At 42.3% G+C, this 17,098-nt stretch overlaps 1 protein-coding gene across 2 annotated transcripts in view; it reads left to right on the top strand.

Moving 5' to 3' along the window:
* casz1 (castor zinc finger 1) overlaps positions 1-5,176 on the top strand; it is an 80,552-nt gene extending 75,376 nt beyond the window's left edge. For both annotated transcript variants that reach the window (XM_049580499.1, XM_049580498.1), the window contains exon 19: positions 32-5,176. In XM_049580499.1, the coding sequence (XP_049436456.1) occupies positions 32-1,308 (1,277 nt within the window). In that variant the 3' untranslated portion in view covers positions 1,309-5,176. The remainder of the gene's footprint in view (positions 1-31) is intronic.
* Positions 5,177-17,098: the final 11,922 nt, after the last annotated feature.

Raw genomic sequence — 17,098 nt, 5'->3', positions numbered from 1 at the left:
ATTGTTTAATGGGCTTCCTTCCTTCTTGCAGGCAACACCATCTCCATTCCCACAGCCACTGGTGCAAAGAAGCGCTTCTGGATCATCGAGGACATGTCGCCATACGGCAAGCGCCGCAAGACCGCATCATCGCGCAAGATGCTAGATGAGGGGATGATGCTGGAGGGCTTCCGGCGCTATGACCTCTACGAGAACTGCAAGGACTCAGGCTGCCAGTTTTCTCTCAAAGTGACCCACTACCACTGCACACGTGAGAACTGCGGCTACAAGTTCTGCGGCCGCACCCACATGTACAAGCACGCGCAGCACCACGACCGCGTGGACAACCTGGTCCTGGACGACTTCAAGCGCTTCAAATCCTCACTCAGCTGCAACTTCACCGACTGCCAGTTTTCAGGCAACAGCACCCACTTCCACTGTCTACGCTGCGGCTTCCGCTGCACCGACAGCACCAAGGTGACGGCCCACCGCAAGCACCACGGCAAGCAAGATGTGATCAGCGCCGCTGGCTTCTGCCAGTTCAGCTCCAGTGTCGATTGTGAGGTTCACGACTGCAAATATAAGCTCAAGTGCTCGCACTTCCACTGCACCTTCCCAGAGTGTAAGCACACGGTGGTGGGCATGTCCCAGATGGACTCCCACAAGAGAAAGCACGAGAAGCAGGAGCGGGGCGAGCTGCCGTCTGTGTCGCCCAAACAGGAACAGGTGCACCACCTTGGAGGAAGTGTGTCTGCGGTCCCTCCAGCCTCCATGGGTCATTCTACTTCTTCACCTAGCGGCCTCCACGGTTTGTCACGCAGCATTAACAGCAGCGCGCCCTCCATGGTCTACCCAACAGGCGGCATCGGGTCCGAGTACAACCACCTGTACCCGCCGTCCTCCATCAGCCTGGATGGCTCCCTCAACCTGGGCACCGACACCAGCAGCTCCCTGTTCTTCCTGAAGAACGCAGCCGGTCTGGGCCTCAGCGACTCACTGGACCTCAGCAAGAAAATGCACCACGAGGCGGCGGGACCCGCCCACAACCCCACGCCCCCGCTGGGTCTGTCGGCAGCCCAGGACGACACCACGGGAACATCCGGAGAGGCTGAAGATGACCTGTCACCAGAGGAGGAGGCGCACGCAGAGGAGGAGGAGGAAGAAGAAGAGGAGGAGGAAGAGGAGGAGGCAGAGGAGGAGCTCAACACTGACTCAAATGATGATTCGATGGCGGAGCCTGACGGCGAGAAGGACAATGGCGAGAGCTTTGATGCTTCCGTTAACCACACTGATACTTCCCGACTGGAAAATCAAGACGTTGACCCATAAAATAAAAAAAAACTCCCAGTGACTGTAGGAACTGAAGAAATACTCTGTGTACTATGAACAAACAAAAATGAAAGTGGCCTCATTTATCATGTTTAGAGACTTCAGACGACAACAACAAAACAACAACAACAGCGTGGAGAAAAATGACGGCCCGAAATGATTTATTATGATGTTTACAAGATGACCAACATTATTAATTCAATTATGCATTAAAAAAATATGAACGGAGACACACAGAATTAGGCCCTGGTTTACACACGGGGCAGCAATGTAAAGCATTTTACTACACATCAGTCTTTTTGTGTGTGCGTGCATGTTTGACTTTAATTTATTTTCATTTTTTTCACTTTTTTGTGTGTGGATAAAAAAATGGAAAAAAGAAAAAAAAAACGTCAGAAAAACAAAAACAAATCTCTCTATATAACTATATATGTAAGTGTGTGTGTGTGAACGATGATATACAAAAGGAAATTGCTGGCACAGGCGACATGAACTGCAGGGCCGTGGATACATAGTAAAAGGGACGTGAATCACTAAGGGGAAACAGGATGCGTTCAAACATTTGATCTTTTTTTCTGTATTAATATTATTATTATTATTATTATTATTATTAATATGAGACACTGAGAGAACATGGAGTCACATTTTGCTTGTTCCCATCTCTCTCAGATGTTTTTCTTTGTTCTCAATGACATGTGGAGTTGACCAGTAAATACTTGGTCAGTGGGGGCGTCCAGCAGGCCGCCGCTCCCGACAGTTCTCTGACATTCTGCTAGAAATGTTCGACTAGCACCAAAACCAAGCTCAGCCCTTGTAATTTTACCCCACCCCCACCCCTGCGGAGGAATCAAGTTTGTGTGTGGATAGTGCACTTTTATATTAGCTGACCATGATGATTACGATAGATAACTCATAAGCATATTTAAAAATATTTTTGTTACCATTTGCATCTTTGCATTACAATGTCGTTTTGTTGTGTTGTTAGTCAGAAGCATATCGATCTGTAAGCAGGCGAGGTCGTGATTAACGGCCGGAGAGTCAGGATGTGGCGGGGGGGTGGGAGGGGGATGGGGTTGGAGATGGGGGGGTGTCAGACTGACCAGAGGAAACGATGAGTCACTCAGATGCAGAGAGCGAGGAGAGGGGGGGACGACAGACAGAGAGGAAGCGTCAGGGAGTGTGTTTTATGTTGAAAATTTACAGACCGAAAATGTCTCAACGGCATTTTGTTTCCATTCACTATGGCTGTGGTTGAGCTCCTGTTGTTTAACGGTTTTTATTTAATATTTATGTGACCTTCCAATGAGAAAATTTCTAGGGTGTTATTGCACTTTTTAGGTTCATTTTTACCGTCTGAAAAAAAAAATCTGATATATATCTTTTAACAGGGAATTTTGCTTTAAAGATGTTGTTTTAGTTCACTTTTGCTTTAATGCACAAATAGATGTTAGTGTGACAAAGAACTGTTGTTCTGTGATTTATTTAAAGACTGGTTTTTATTTTTGCTTCTGTGATTCGACAGTTTGAGAAAAAAAAAAAGGAAACGGGTGCGCCAGAAGAAAAAAAAAGAAACGGCGCCCTGATGAGAAACACTAATACGGACTGTGATTTTAAATGAATTCTTAATAAGTTCATGGCAATGCTCACTTACTGTAGTGCTAAATTATAAATCTGTCAAAGCCACCCTCTGGTTTATATCGAGCGAATATGTACGACCGAGACGTGGACACACTGATCATGAATTATCTCCTGAGCTTGGCATTGGAAATAAACGATCATAATATAGGGAATAATAATGTGTGTAGATGATATTCCTCCAGATATTGTTTTGAGAAGAAAAAAAAAGGTTGTACAGTATTTTCCGCTGTAAAAAATAACTATATATGAACAAAATGCTCTTTGATGAACAGCTTCCTTTAAAAAGAAAACCGTTAAGAGGAGAAATGAATAATAAAAAGTTAAAAATTCAAATAGCCTCATCATAGTTTGCTTGTGTGCATTTTTTAATTACCCCAGATTTTTTTTTTTTTTTTTTTTGGAAAAAGTTGTTGATACTGTAGCATTGGCAGATTCCGTTATGATGTTTGCAGTATATATATTTTTTTCTTTTTCCAAACTATGTCAGAAGCTCAAACTAAAATACACTGATTTGAATTCATTCATCAATGTTTCTGTTTTATTTAACGACTCGTTTTATTCACTGTCATTTTCCATGTGTGTGCTTTTGTTTTTTTTTGTTTGTTTTTTCCCTCATTAATTGAAATTCTTGGTTTATATTTACTTTGCTGTGGGCATGCCTCGTTCACAGACTGAAACGTCTCCTGGGACTCGGGAGGCGTCACAGCGTTTGTTTTGTTTTCTCATCAGATAACTGTAGGGGCTGGGAGACATTGTGCACTTGAATTCAGTTTATGTGCGTGTGTGTGTGTGTGTGTGTGTGTGTGAGGATGTAATATAGCAGGATTTGTAAAAAGTTGAAAATAAAGAAACTATAATTATTATAACGACACACATGTAGTGATTGATAGTGTTTCAGCCTGAGGACATTTTGGGCCACGTGTGGAGGGGAAAGGTGCTGCTGGACGACAGCGGGGCAAAAGGTCACAGCGGCGATCTGTCTGTCTCTTTTTTCTATCTGTCAGTGACACTACTGAAGTGTGTGTGTGCGCGTGTGTGTGTGTCTCCCCCTGTGAGAGACAGATAGTCCAGGGCTGTAAGAACACAGACCTGTGGCTCCGTCCCAGCTGCTCAGAGCTTCGATTCATATTTCATGACCTTGTGCGCCTTTTCCCTGCTTTTGTTCTGCTTTTAATCCGACTGGGACACTTTTCTGCCGCAGAATTTGAAGAAAAGACACAAACAAACAAAAAAAAACATCTGCATTCATGCAGGTAGAGAAATCAACAATATTTGTTGTTGGGGTCGCCTGTTGTTCATGCTTGACATTCTGGTGCGAGAACAGAGATCAGAGCTGAGGACCATTAGGGAGATTTAGAGGCCTGCTACTGCTAACAAGATGGCTCTCTGTGTCTTGTTCAGTGTTAACAGGGCACATTTATTTTTTTAGGTTTTTTTTTTTTTTTTTTGCCTTGAGCCATGTGCTGGGTTCTCCTCCCACTCCCTCATGTCACCCAGTGGCCAGTGTGCTGGTTCTCTCTGTCCCTTCGTCTACAGCTGTTCCTGTCCTTCCTCCTTCTCTTCCTTGTGATGTTTTTTTTTTTGTTGTTTTTTTTTTAAGGAAAAAAAAAAGGAGAAAAAAAATTCGGGTAAAGGCATCACCATCTGTCAGCCAGCTGGCATCCTGTATATAATCTACCAGAAAAAAAAAAAGAATAAACATGAAAATTATATTACACAAAAACCAGACGGAAACGACCTCCAAATCCTGCATAGGCTGCTGCCGAAACGACAGATCATTTTACTGTTTTAATTAACAGAGTAAAAAGGATGGTATAAAAAAAGTGGGGGGGAAATAAACTGAGATGTATTTCCACTGCTGGGAGAAATGTAATACGAAAGCCTCGTGCTTACTGCAGCGCAGTGGATCAACACAGCAACATTTTAGACTTTGTAAAATATATTGCACTTTTGGACTAAAAGCCATCTCCCGTTTGCGTTCAATTTGGCGAGACTCATGAGACATTTTATATGAAAAGTAGACAATGAAGCAATTTTTTAAAAAAAGTCACTACTTGAATTTGTTTCCCTCAGCGCTACTATTCATTCTTGTCGTACTGCTTATTTCCACTTGGATACAGTGCTGTTCATCTTCATTGTGCTATATTTATGTTTTCTTCTGTTTCTGCATGTCTTATGCAAAGATTGAGCTTTTCACTCAGTGAAATAAAAAACATATTGAACGACTTTAGGCCTGTTCTCAGTGTCGATGTCTTTTTGAATGTCAACGAAGAGCACGACACATCCTTCAACATGCTTTCTACCTTTTTACAAAACACAACACCAGGTCGTTTATATTAGAAGAGCCAACAGTGTGTGCGTGGCGGCCATCTCTGACATGCAGTGGGTTGATGTGCCAGGAACAGGTTGAGTGAGAGAGTGAGCAGCGTGGAGAGGCGACAGTCGGGGCTGGGAACACACACACGACAGGTGTGCACTGCATATGTGGTCACATGACGCCTATAAGGCAGATTAGGGCCCAAACAGATGAAGCGCTGCTTAATGGCAGCTTTTATTAAGTTCACAAAGCGTGGAGGGAGGGGGTGAACAGAGGAAAAGCAGGTGGCTGGGCCTGTGCACTCTTAGATGAAGACAGATATTGTACAGTGGAGTCTGAAGAGGGGTAGCCACTGTGGAAGGATTTATGAAGATTTGCCCGTCCTGGACTCACCGCCTGCCTGTTCCCCGAGTCCTGCGGTAATGTAGCCAGAGAGGGAGAGCTGGAAAAGCTCAGAGAGAAAAATGTGCCAGCCAAGAAGCCAGAGAGTGAGATCATATAAGATGAGATGAAACTATAATAATACCTGCGAGGACGCTCCGTCACTGCTGCAACAAAAAGTAAAAGGACGCAAAGAAATAAAGACAGAGTAAATATTATTTACACACAACCAAGGATGAAACACTGCAACATTTTAGGTTTAGATGGAAATATAAAAACAGATTACATTTAAAAATAATATATATAATATATAATATAACATGAATTGAAAAGTAAGTACACATTTCTAAAATATCTACATAATAATAACAAATAAGAGAAATATCTGATGTTTGATGTAAACTGTAAAATAACAGCAAAAAAATGTATATACACAATACTGGGTTTAGACCAGCTGTTAAGAAATAAAGACATACATTGTCTAAATAAAATGTGCCTGTGTGTGTGTGTCTATATATATATATATATATATATATATTGCATATCATTTCTTCAGAGCTGTAGGTGCTACATGACGCCAACAGGAAAAGGCGCTAATGTGTGTAATCACGTCATTATCACTATATCATGAACATATACAAGCGTACAGGTGTCACATCTGCAGAAAAATTAACAAAACAGCTCCAGATCATTATAGTGGAAGCACACCTGCTCCGATTGGCTGAGCCCGTTCGAACTGTATGTACCTTACAGTGTGGCTGCCAACACGGCAGAGCACCTGCAGCACTGTATGTGTTAAGGCCTGAGACAGAGATACCTCAGAGAGACGTGGTGTCTACAATACAGTTCAGTTCAGTCCACACGCTCCACAAAAGCAGCCTGCAGGCGCACAGCATTCAAACAGATTGTTCACAGGTTGTTAATCTGCCCGTCCGCCCTTCAGATGGGTTGATGCTGTCAGACTCGCGTGATTTTAGCTTTTCTTTTTTCCTTCAGAGGGTAAATTGTTCCTGAAGCAGAAATGATTTTACTAATAACTGGGCGGAGTCAGACCTGACTATTAAATGTGAATTTAAGAATTTAGAAACCACTTTCATGATGTTTTGATAACAGTAGTTGTTTTCAGTAAAATAATTCTGATAAACCGACTGCACGTACCTGCTCTGCACCAAATAGCACACAGACAAAGTCAGTGACTGGCTGGTGAACATACTGGAGCATTAGCAGCTAAAGAACCAGATATTTCCTACAGGAGTTGGTGGAGATCAAAACAGAGCAAAAAAGAGAGTGAATATTAAACTTTACAGTCATCAGGTCGACAGAAATAAAACTGAAAATCAATGCTAATGTTGCTCTGTGTCCACAGGATGTGTAATGGGCTGTACACATGCCGCATTTTTGCACCCTCAAATTCATTGTTTTCAACGTAGATGTGTGGCAGGCGCGCTTGAATGCCAGAGCAAAGCTGTTGCAGCTCGCACGTGTTCTTGAGCGCCTGTTTTTCAGGGGGAGTTTACCTTTTGGAACACAGCAGCGTCATGTGATGAAGACCAACCAATCACAGCCGACAACCTTAGATCCAACCTGCCGTCAAGAGTAGCACCCAGGGCCCAATCTCGCATTTTCTAGGCAGATGCGGCATGTGTACGGCCTCTTAAAAAACACAACTGACAAGCTCACCACTTCAGCTTAAACAAGTGATAATATGTCAGTGTTCTGTTGATACATTCTTTCACTGCCCCCAAGTGGCCAAAAAATAGTTTCATGCAGATTTAAGATCGGGTTGAGATGTTTTCATCATGGATGTATAAAGAGAACTGGCTACAGCGCTGGAGGTGGGACTCTGTTCATTCCTATTAAAGTTACTTGGTAGCGCATGAAGCCAAAAATGTATGAAATTACCCAGGTGACCGTCGCTGCTTCTCCTTTGTGTTGCCCAAGAACAGGCGCATTTGAGACTTCTGCTGACTGACCTGGTTTCTTACAGTTTAGCTCTCTGCTATCTTGAATGGAGATAAATTGATTTAATTGTCCGTGTTTTAGACTTTTCAAATGTTACCAGACCAAAGAGATCAAATTCTGATAGTGACCACCAGTAAACAGCTGTCTGTTTCACTATGTAAGACAAAGGGAAAAAGTCTTTTTGACGGTGAAGTGAAGGTGTAATTCCACTGTCTGGCCACTACAAAAAATTATCTTCAAAACCCACCGCACCTTCTGGGCTCTGGATGAAACCAATGACTGTATAATAAAGATGGATGACAAGACAGCATGGCTACTGAAAGGAGGCTGGGGCACGCTCTTTGACCCCATGGATGCTACGGGCTACAATACTAGAGGGCTACAGCAGATGGTGCTAGACATAAAAGGACAGTGTCTGCTCACGTGCTCTTTGCCGGTGCTCTTTTAGCTTCCTTGAGTGCGTTAAGCCTGACAGAATTTTTTAGGTACGTTTTTAGATGGCGGCAGATATACAGTACGTTTTTATATTGAAAGCATTTGTTTTTGGTCTTTTATTAAGCATCGTTTCAGTAATCACATAAGTGTTAATCTCACCCATATCTTTCTTAATATATTTCGGACTGTGGACGTGTCAGTGAAACAAATCAATCATCCTCATGTTCTATGTTAGCGCGCCAGCTATTGAACCTTTCAGAAAGTGTAGACCAGATTTTACTGCTCGTGTTGTACCCCGATGATATGATGCTGTTACTTCTCCTCTTTTTAACCTCCTTGATGACAGCTCCCCACAAATGAAGCTTAAACATCTTGATTGTCCCCTGGTGGTTGGCTGCAGTACAGGTCATTAAAGCCCGCCCCCTCCATATTAGCAGAAGGGACTTGGGCCAAACTTAAAAAAAATCACACATAAAGTGCATGTGAAATTTTTCCCAAAGATGGTTTTCTGTCATTTGTTTTTGTTTTGTTTTAATGTTCAAGGTTTAATTTTTCTGATAAGTTTTGTTTTAATCAGTTATTTGATGCTGTAAAAACTGATCGACATGATTGATTGGCAGTGAGGTGGGAACAGTGTAGGGGAGGACATTTAATACCTTGGCTCCACTTCCCGATCCCTACTTCGCAGGCTCTGGCTCCATATGATGTCACCAGTGCAAGATGGCAGTGCCTGCATCTGTGATGTTTTTGCTTCACTTTTGTACAGTAGGACCATGGATGTATTATTAGATTTGGATACTGGACACCCAGATGGTGCCTATTCAGTACAATGAGAACTGCTCACCTGGCGCTTATCCCCAAAACAGTTTCTAGTTTCATAGTTTAACTCTACGGTACGCAGCAGCTGAATGTGCACAGTAGAGTTTCTACTGTTGGCCCCGCCTGTGACTTCATGCCTGTCTTAATAACAGTGGTCTACAGGCCCTGATACACCAAGTCAACGGTCCACCATTGATCATCTGTCGCCCTATGGTGTGTTCCGCACTGTTGGCCCTCGCCAGCCCTCGTCGGCCCTTGTCTGCTATTTTTCATCCAATTCAGTATGTCAAATCGGAGATGGGAAAGGTAGGTGAGAGAAATCACTGTGACTGGGAGTTCAGCTTAGTGCACGAGAAGAGAAACAGAAGTGAGGAAAGCAAAAAACGGCTAAACTCAAGAGGGTGTGTAATCGAAACAAATTTGTTATATTAGATACAATTATTTTTTTCAGCCACGGAGCTCCTTAGCAGAAACAATTCGCCGGGACACAGGCAGTGTGAGGCAAGCAACAGTTAGCTTCCATCGCCGCTAGGTGGTTGATCACGGTTTGGTATGTCTGGGCCGCAGGGGAAGTTTTTTGCTGCAATACCGCATGTGGCCACTGGGAGAAATTGGAAGAGAGGCTGAGCACCGTTTCTATGGGCTTGGTGGGATGGGTCATCCTTCTTTACATAAAGTAATTGTGTGAAAACCTCTGTGAGAAGACTCAAGCAGTTACAGACCTGTGAGAGGCTAATGTCAAGTCAGAGTAACTGTAATCACCAGTGTTTGACTTTTAAAATCCAGACAAATATCTAAAAATCTACAAATATCGAAAGCCATTTGTAGCCATGAAAGAAGACAATGGTTCAAATGTTGTTGAAAAGACGCCTCATATTTCAACACATCTTCAACCTGACAGCAAAGAAGGTGTCAACAATCAGCACAGCTTCAAGATGGACACCCAAGATCAGTGTCACCAGTTCAGTACCTGACCAAATATCTCCCCCTCTGTTCTTGAGATATGACATTAACCTTTTGGAAATAAGATGTCATCACTTCATCATTTTATTCTATTTGTGTGAAATGTTGTCATAATTAGCATATGAATTTTTGAATTCCGAAATTAAAAAAAAACATGTTTTTTGAGGTCAAAGTGAAATTGACCTTGGACCATCAAATTATAATCCTGGCAATCCAAATGGAGGTTTGTGCCAAATTTGAGGAATTTCCCTCAAGGTGTCCATGAGATATCACATTCATGAGAATGAGACGAATGCAAGGTCACAGTGACCTTTGACCTCTTCCTAACAAAATCTAATGGGTTCAGTGTTGAGTCCAAGTGGACGTTTGTGCCAAATTAGAGGAAATTCCCTCAAAGTGTTCTTGAGATGTCACGTTCATTGGAATTAGACAGATGTAAGGTCTCAATGACCTTTGACCTTTAACTAACAAAATCCAATGGGTTCATTGTTGAGTCCAAGTGGACGTTTGTGCCAAATTTCAAGAAATTCCCTCAGGGCATTCTCCAAATACTGCGTTCAAGAGAACAGAGCAGACAGATAGTTCGACGTACATAGGTACGGACGGACAACCTGAAACATAATGCCTCTGGCCACGTCTGGTGTTGACACGGAGAGATAACATAAACTGCAGTACAGACGATGAGTTGAGGAACATGAACATGAACATTTTTTAACTGTAAATGTCCCGCTCAGTACACAATATGAATCTTTAAAAAACAAATTTGACCTTTGACCACCAAAATCGAACTGCTTCATCGTTAAGTTCAAGTGGACGTTTGTGCCAAATTCCCACTCAGTACGTACTGTGAATCTTTAAAAAACAAATTAAAGGGATAAAACAAAACTGTTCAGCTCAGCTCAACACAAACACAGGCAGAGAAGCCTTTTGCATGAAATGAACGACCTGCCGTCTCTTGTATCTTTGTCATCAGACACAGTCCAGCTTGTTGTTGATAGGCCGCGCAGGTACACACTATATCACGTATCATGTGTATACGACATGGCCGCGCCGCTCATTTTACGGCTTCATTGGCCCATTTATAGTTCACGTTTTGGGATGAGATGGTTCCCCTTGTCTCTTTCAGCGCTCTGCCCCAGTTAGACCTCTCTTTAAATCCGCTGCCCTTTGCAATAGATGTTCATTTATCTATTTTTGCATGTGTATGGGCTTATTTTGGAAAGACCTCAGTCACACGGCAGAAAAGGGGGCTGTGTGAAAAAAGCTGCTTTGCCATTGGTAGCAGCTGTTGCTGCTGAGACACCTCTGAGGAAATGGAGAATTGGACACACACTCATCCAATTTACCATTAACAAGACCTTATTGGATGCAGGGCCATAGGAACATGCGGCTTTGCCTTATGTGGCTCTGTTTGGATGTGCTGCTGTTTAACATGTGTGACTGGGCTCTGAGATACTTTTGGCATCTTTGTTTGGGGATCAAAGCATAGTGTACACATTGATGTCAGGTCTGTTAGCATCAGGCAGCGTGTCATGTATTGTCACATACGGTTACTAGATATATATATGTGTGTGTGTGTGTGTGTGGGTGTGTATAAATATAAAAACAAAGCAATTCTCAGAATAAGGATTTATGTTCAGCAACAACACAGAAAATGTTGCCATTTAAGAGTAAAACAGAGCGGAAAAAGACACATGCATAACGGTGACCAAAATAACAAGTATTTCCATGCCTACGGAAGAATCGATGTAAAAACCATCCGTAGGAAAGTCTGAGCTGTAACATGAGATAGTTTCAAACATCAAACACCAAAGCTGGTCTACAAAGATCTGCAAAAACGAGAGATTTCCATCCGTTTTATATTTTCCACATTTAAAATCAAACCACACCAAGAGAACTAGGTTGTTGTTAAGCAACATAGCAACCGCTGGTCAGACGAGTATTGACTTCATCCTCCTCCAAATATACAAATATATAATTATCCTTTAAAGATCCCATGAAGGCACACGTCTACGTCTGTATGTGCTCAGCAGGTTTTGAATCAGATATTTTTCTCTTGTGTAACACCTGTGTGTTTTGTTTCTGGCTGGGTAACATTTTTTTTTATTATCCTTTTTCCATAAACACAACTCACATTCTTTAGAGAGTGGTGTATCTCGAAATCTTTGTCTTTCAACACATTTTTCTTCAGTTGGGACATAAAGATAACAAAAGCATTCTTCTCACAGTTTTGCTGGAACATTCAGTTAGTAAAAACAAACACCGGCCGTGTGGTTATTAACTTCAAAAACCAGAAAAACTGGATTCAAGTCTGGCCAGTTTACACAGAAAATGAGTCGGGCAAAGCGTCCGGAAACTGCTGATCAGATCGTCATGGTAATGACCCACATTGTCTTTTTTTTTTTGTCTTTGATAAAACGTCATTCTTTTTTGTTTTCATCTCTGCGGAGAGGTCACGGTTTGTCAGGAGGCAGGAATTCTTGCTCAAGAGCGAGGGTGTAGGTGCGGTTGCAACATTGAGGGGTTTAAGGGTCCTCTGCCAGAAAACTCTGAGCATCAAACACTTCATTTCCTGCATTTTGGTTAATTTTTATGCATAAATTGGTGCCTTTTCTGCACCAATTTATGCTGTAGATGAATTTAATTTGTAAAAATGATACACCTCCACTGCTTTTATTCGAGGGGACAAATGCACAGGTGAGAGGTGTCCCCTGATTCTCACCCCAAAATCTACGCCTATGCTCAAGACCAAGAGCATAGGTCATAAGAAGGCAATGAAAACATGGCTTTATCATAGATATGAAGGTGTTGTAGGTTGGTCGAGGCTACAACCTTTCTTGGGGGACATTTTAGCACTTAAGATTATGAGTTTGACTATGACTAGAAGTCCTCCACATGAGACAATCAGGTACTTAAAGGGGCAAAAAGCGAAATCGTTTCACCGCTAGGTTTGCTGTTGTGCACTGCCTGTAGACCAAAACAAAGTGTGTCATGAGCCACTCCTCCCTCTGCCTCTGCTCTCCACCCCCCGCCCCACTCGCCTTGTCTGTGCAGCCGAGCACCGCAACATCTCCACAGATTATCACATCCAGACGGTCCCGGTGTTTCTTCTGCAGGCTCCACTTCACTCAGCTGGCTGATAAACCCGCTGCTTCTTCCCACATTAACCTGAATAACAAACCACGGCTCGGTGCTCCGGTTGGATCCAAACGGAGAGCCGGGGCTAACGTTAGCTGGGAAGCTAGCGGAGGCTAACTGGCTGTGCTGGCAGCTGAGTGAAGTGGAGCCTGAGGAGGAAGCACCGGTTAGCCCCAGTTTCACTACAGGTAGATTCACTCGCCACAGGGGCGAGGAAATAAAATCTAAACAGCCAACTTAGTTTGGCTTAGTTTACCAGTTAGCGATGTCTTTCACTCACTCTCAGTCTCTGCTGTTTTTAGCTATTTCCCTGCTTTCCTGTTAGCGTTAGCACTAGTCGGCTGCCACGCTAACGTCCCTACTCTTCTCCGTGAGCCCGCGAGCCCACCAGGCTCACAGAGAAGAGTAGGGACATTAGCATTAGCTCCTGGAGTTACTACAGCTACTGGAGTAACTTGCAACTATAGAGCGCTTCTACCAGCTTTTCTAGTCACTGAGCCTCGCCTCCATCTCAGCAAAAATATATTACATTTATTACAGGTACCATCATCATTGAAGTAGGCAGGGAAATAGCTAAACAGGGGGGGGAATTCACATAAACGTACATGAACGCGCAGCCAGACCGGCTTGTAAACAAGGGGCTGGAGATCAACACAGAGAGAGGTTGTGTGAGGTCATGCTATACTCCAGATGAAATTACACCTCTAGTTCTTCACATAGCAATTTTTTAATTCCTTCAATCTAGAAATGCTGAATTTTGCTTATTGCTCCTTTAACACCTGCTGCTTTTTCAATACTGATGAATGTTTAATTCTAAATGGAAAAAAAAGTTTCATGTCTTCGACCACAAGTAAAAATGTGGCCGTCATGTTCAAAATGAAACCAGTGCTGACCTGGGAACAAACACAGTGTCTGTATTTCTCTGAGCTGTGTTTAAAGTGAACACATTTTAAAAAAGAGGGCGGGTGGGGGTGAGGCGGGGGTGTAACGTTACACGGGAGATGTTATTTGGTAAACACGCAGTTGTCATCTTACAAACACAAACAGAATCCAGTGGAAAGATTAGCGTTGAGGCCCTTTAAACAGCTTGTGAAAAATGAGCCTCCTGTCAGGCCTGTTACATAAATGTTTACCAAGAAATACCAAACATTGTGTTCTATTTGTTTTACTTTGCCTCAAGTTTGCCCATTGCCACAGATTAGTCATCCCCAGAGTTAAACACGACTATGCCAGCAGAACAAACAACTAGTAGCAGACAGCAACCAGAAACAAGTGCATAAAACGGTTGATCCGGGCTGGCTTGTCGCCACGCGGCCATTACCCTTTAAGTAGTTTGCTTCAGAATTGGACCAGAGGTCTCCAGAGTCGAGTGGGAGTGTTTCATCACTTTATAAGTCTTATCCAAAAGGGGAGAGCTTGGAGCAAAAAAAAAAAAAAAAAAAAGAAAAGGAAATCTGATGGCCTGGCGCTCTCTAAGAGGCCAGAGTAATTCTCATTCCACTTCAATTGCCACAGCGCTGCACCGCTAACTGGCAAGTGAGGCCCGCTGCTGCTGCTTTCTTGGCAAACGGAGAATTCTTAAGTGCTAAGCTGTAAATTTGCTTAATTTGACGTGAGTCCGAGGGGAATGGGATCGTTTTCTTTCAGGGAAAAAGCCTGGCATATTGGCTGACAATAAGCTGGAACGGTCCAACATGGTGTTTCTGCTCTGCGATGATGGCTGGAACACACAACGGACAGCGTTTGACAGAGCTGTAAAACCGTTTGACTCTGGCACCGCCACTGTGTGACTCATTCTTATGTTAATACTGTGAAAGCCTTTCAACTGTAATTTCTGTGGAGGGAAATGATGATTTTCTCCTGAAGCGGGTTAAAGTGGTTTGTCTGTTTGTATGTACAGAGAAGTTGGTAATTACTGAACGTAAGGAAAATTAACTCTCACACACACACACACGCACACACACACACACACACACACACACACACACACACACACACACCTGTTAAAAATCTGCCTGAATAAATTCCTCATACTCTAGACCACCATGCATGCTGAGTCTCATTTACATAACGAAACAAAATTCATGGTCACCATATGCAGGTCACATCTTTGAAAAAGATTAAGTTTTAGTCAGAGACGTGAAAGCAAAACTGAAAATAGCTTTTTTTGAGGTTATGATTTAAATTTGGTTTTTGGTGTTTTCGTCAGCAGTATTATGAAAAAACTACAGGCCCAATTTTCCTGAAACTTTGTGAAAGGATGCAACATAGGCTACGGAAGAACCCATTAAATTTTGGAGTGGATCTCAATCATGGGGTGGATTCACAAATTTTATTCTACAGTTGTTTCCATTGTGAAACAGGACACTTAACCTTGTTGGAGGTCAGTGCTCTTTGAGTGCCCTTCTAGTTTAATACATGGGATCAGGTCTTCAGAGAGCCAAACCGGTCTTACTCCCACCTCATCAAATACTGACACTTGGTCGGCGGACCTCAGCCAGATACCAACGCACCAAGGAACCTTTTTTTTTTTTTTTTTTTAAAAGATTTCTTTTATTTTTTTGTGTGACTTTTTTTCCTTTAATGGAAAGGACAGAGTATTGCACGTGAGAGGGTAGAGACAGGATGACCTGCAGCAAGGGGCCACAGGCCTGAATCGAGCCCGTGACCACTGTAGCATGAACGCAGCCTTTGTACATGGGGCGCCTGCTCTACCCACTGAGCCACCAGGCGCCCCACACCAAGGAACCTTTTAGCGCCGTTATGAAACCCATTAGGGAGCAGCATTTTTTTGACGCTCCAAGAAACTGCTGTAATGGTAGGAGGGTGGGTCAAACACACTCTAGACTTTCACCCAGGAGACCGCTGTTTGTGTCCCGAATAAAAGCAAAATTCAATCGAGTTGTTTTAATAACAAAGTAGTGATCCAGTTTGTGACGCATATAAGGCTACTGACATATGTCATGTGATGTTACATTACATTAGTAAAAGACATACTTATTTTTAAATCGTACCATGATATTTTTTTCTTAACCTAAACACACACTTCCTTAACAAAAGGAAAGTAAAAACAATTTCTTAAACTACATTCTAAGTTTATTTTGAAAAGAGATGTATGCTGTTAGTGAGTGGAAACTGTACATTTCCTGTGAACACGGAAGTTTATTTTGAAAAGTCACAATGCATATAAGGAGAGGAAATTGACACGCCAGCCCTGGACATCCATACTGTTGTGGAGGGTCTCTAGAGTGTCGTACTTTGACATGTAGGGAAACTGAGCAAGCGTCAGTATTTGATGAGCAGAACGGTTACTGAAATAAATAAAGAATTTGATTTGAAAAGAAATTGCAAAGTACAAATTATATTTTTTTCACAAATAACAAATTAATAATTTATGATGAATCTTCTGGTCTAAATGTTCAGCAATATTAATTCACACTCGCTTCCTAACTGATATCATCTAAAGTAATTATAAAATAAGTGAATAATTAAATAAATGGATGGACTAATTATATAATATAACCTTTTTTATGTATTTTTTCAATTATATCATTCTTTAACTTTAGATAAAAAAATGTGATGAATCTCAGACTTTTCCTTAAAGTAATCACTAGTGAACTTCTCAGTCACTTTTGTTTTACACAGAAGATTTAGCTTTGGCAACTAAGTAACAGCATAAATATGCAGGTGGTGAATGATTGCCAAAAGAATAGTTAGCTGTGGTTGATTAATACACCAACACAGGCTGGGCTTTGTTTACTTCAAACTGATTTCCTCACCTCATAATGATATTGCAAAAGATCACATGAGTGAAAAAATGTTTTACGTGACCTCCTTTGGGGGTTTACTCGGTATTTTGCTATAAAAATATGGTTAAAAAAAGCTTTAATGTCACTGCACCCACGTGGCTGACATTGTCTGGGTGGGAATGAGGGTTAACCTGAAATAGCATGGGGGGTTATACGGAAATGTGACAACTGTGGCATTTGAGAGGCAGCATGTGGTGGAGATTTAGGAAAATAACTCAGCAGGTTGCAGCAGGTTAAAGTGTGGGAGTTCTGTATTGTCTCTGGTCGCTCCCAACTGTTGCGATACATTTAAAATTAAAGCATTACAATCAGCTTTATTTCTGTTGAA

Source organism: Epinephelus fuscoguttatus, linkage group LG7 (assembly GCF_011397635.1).
Source record: "Epinephelus fuscoguttatus linkage group LG7, E.fuscoguttatus.final_Chr_v1".
Lineage (NCBI taxonomy): Eukaryota > Metazoa > Chordata > Actinopteri > Perciformes > Serranidae > Epinephelus > Epinephelus fuscoguttatus.
The sequence above is the reverse complement of the archived record's forward strand: the minus strand, read 5'-3'. Positions and strand labels throughout refer to the sequence as shown.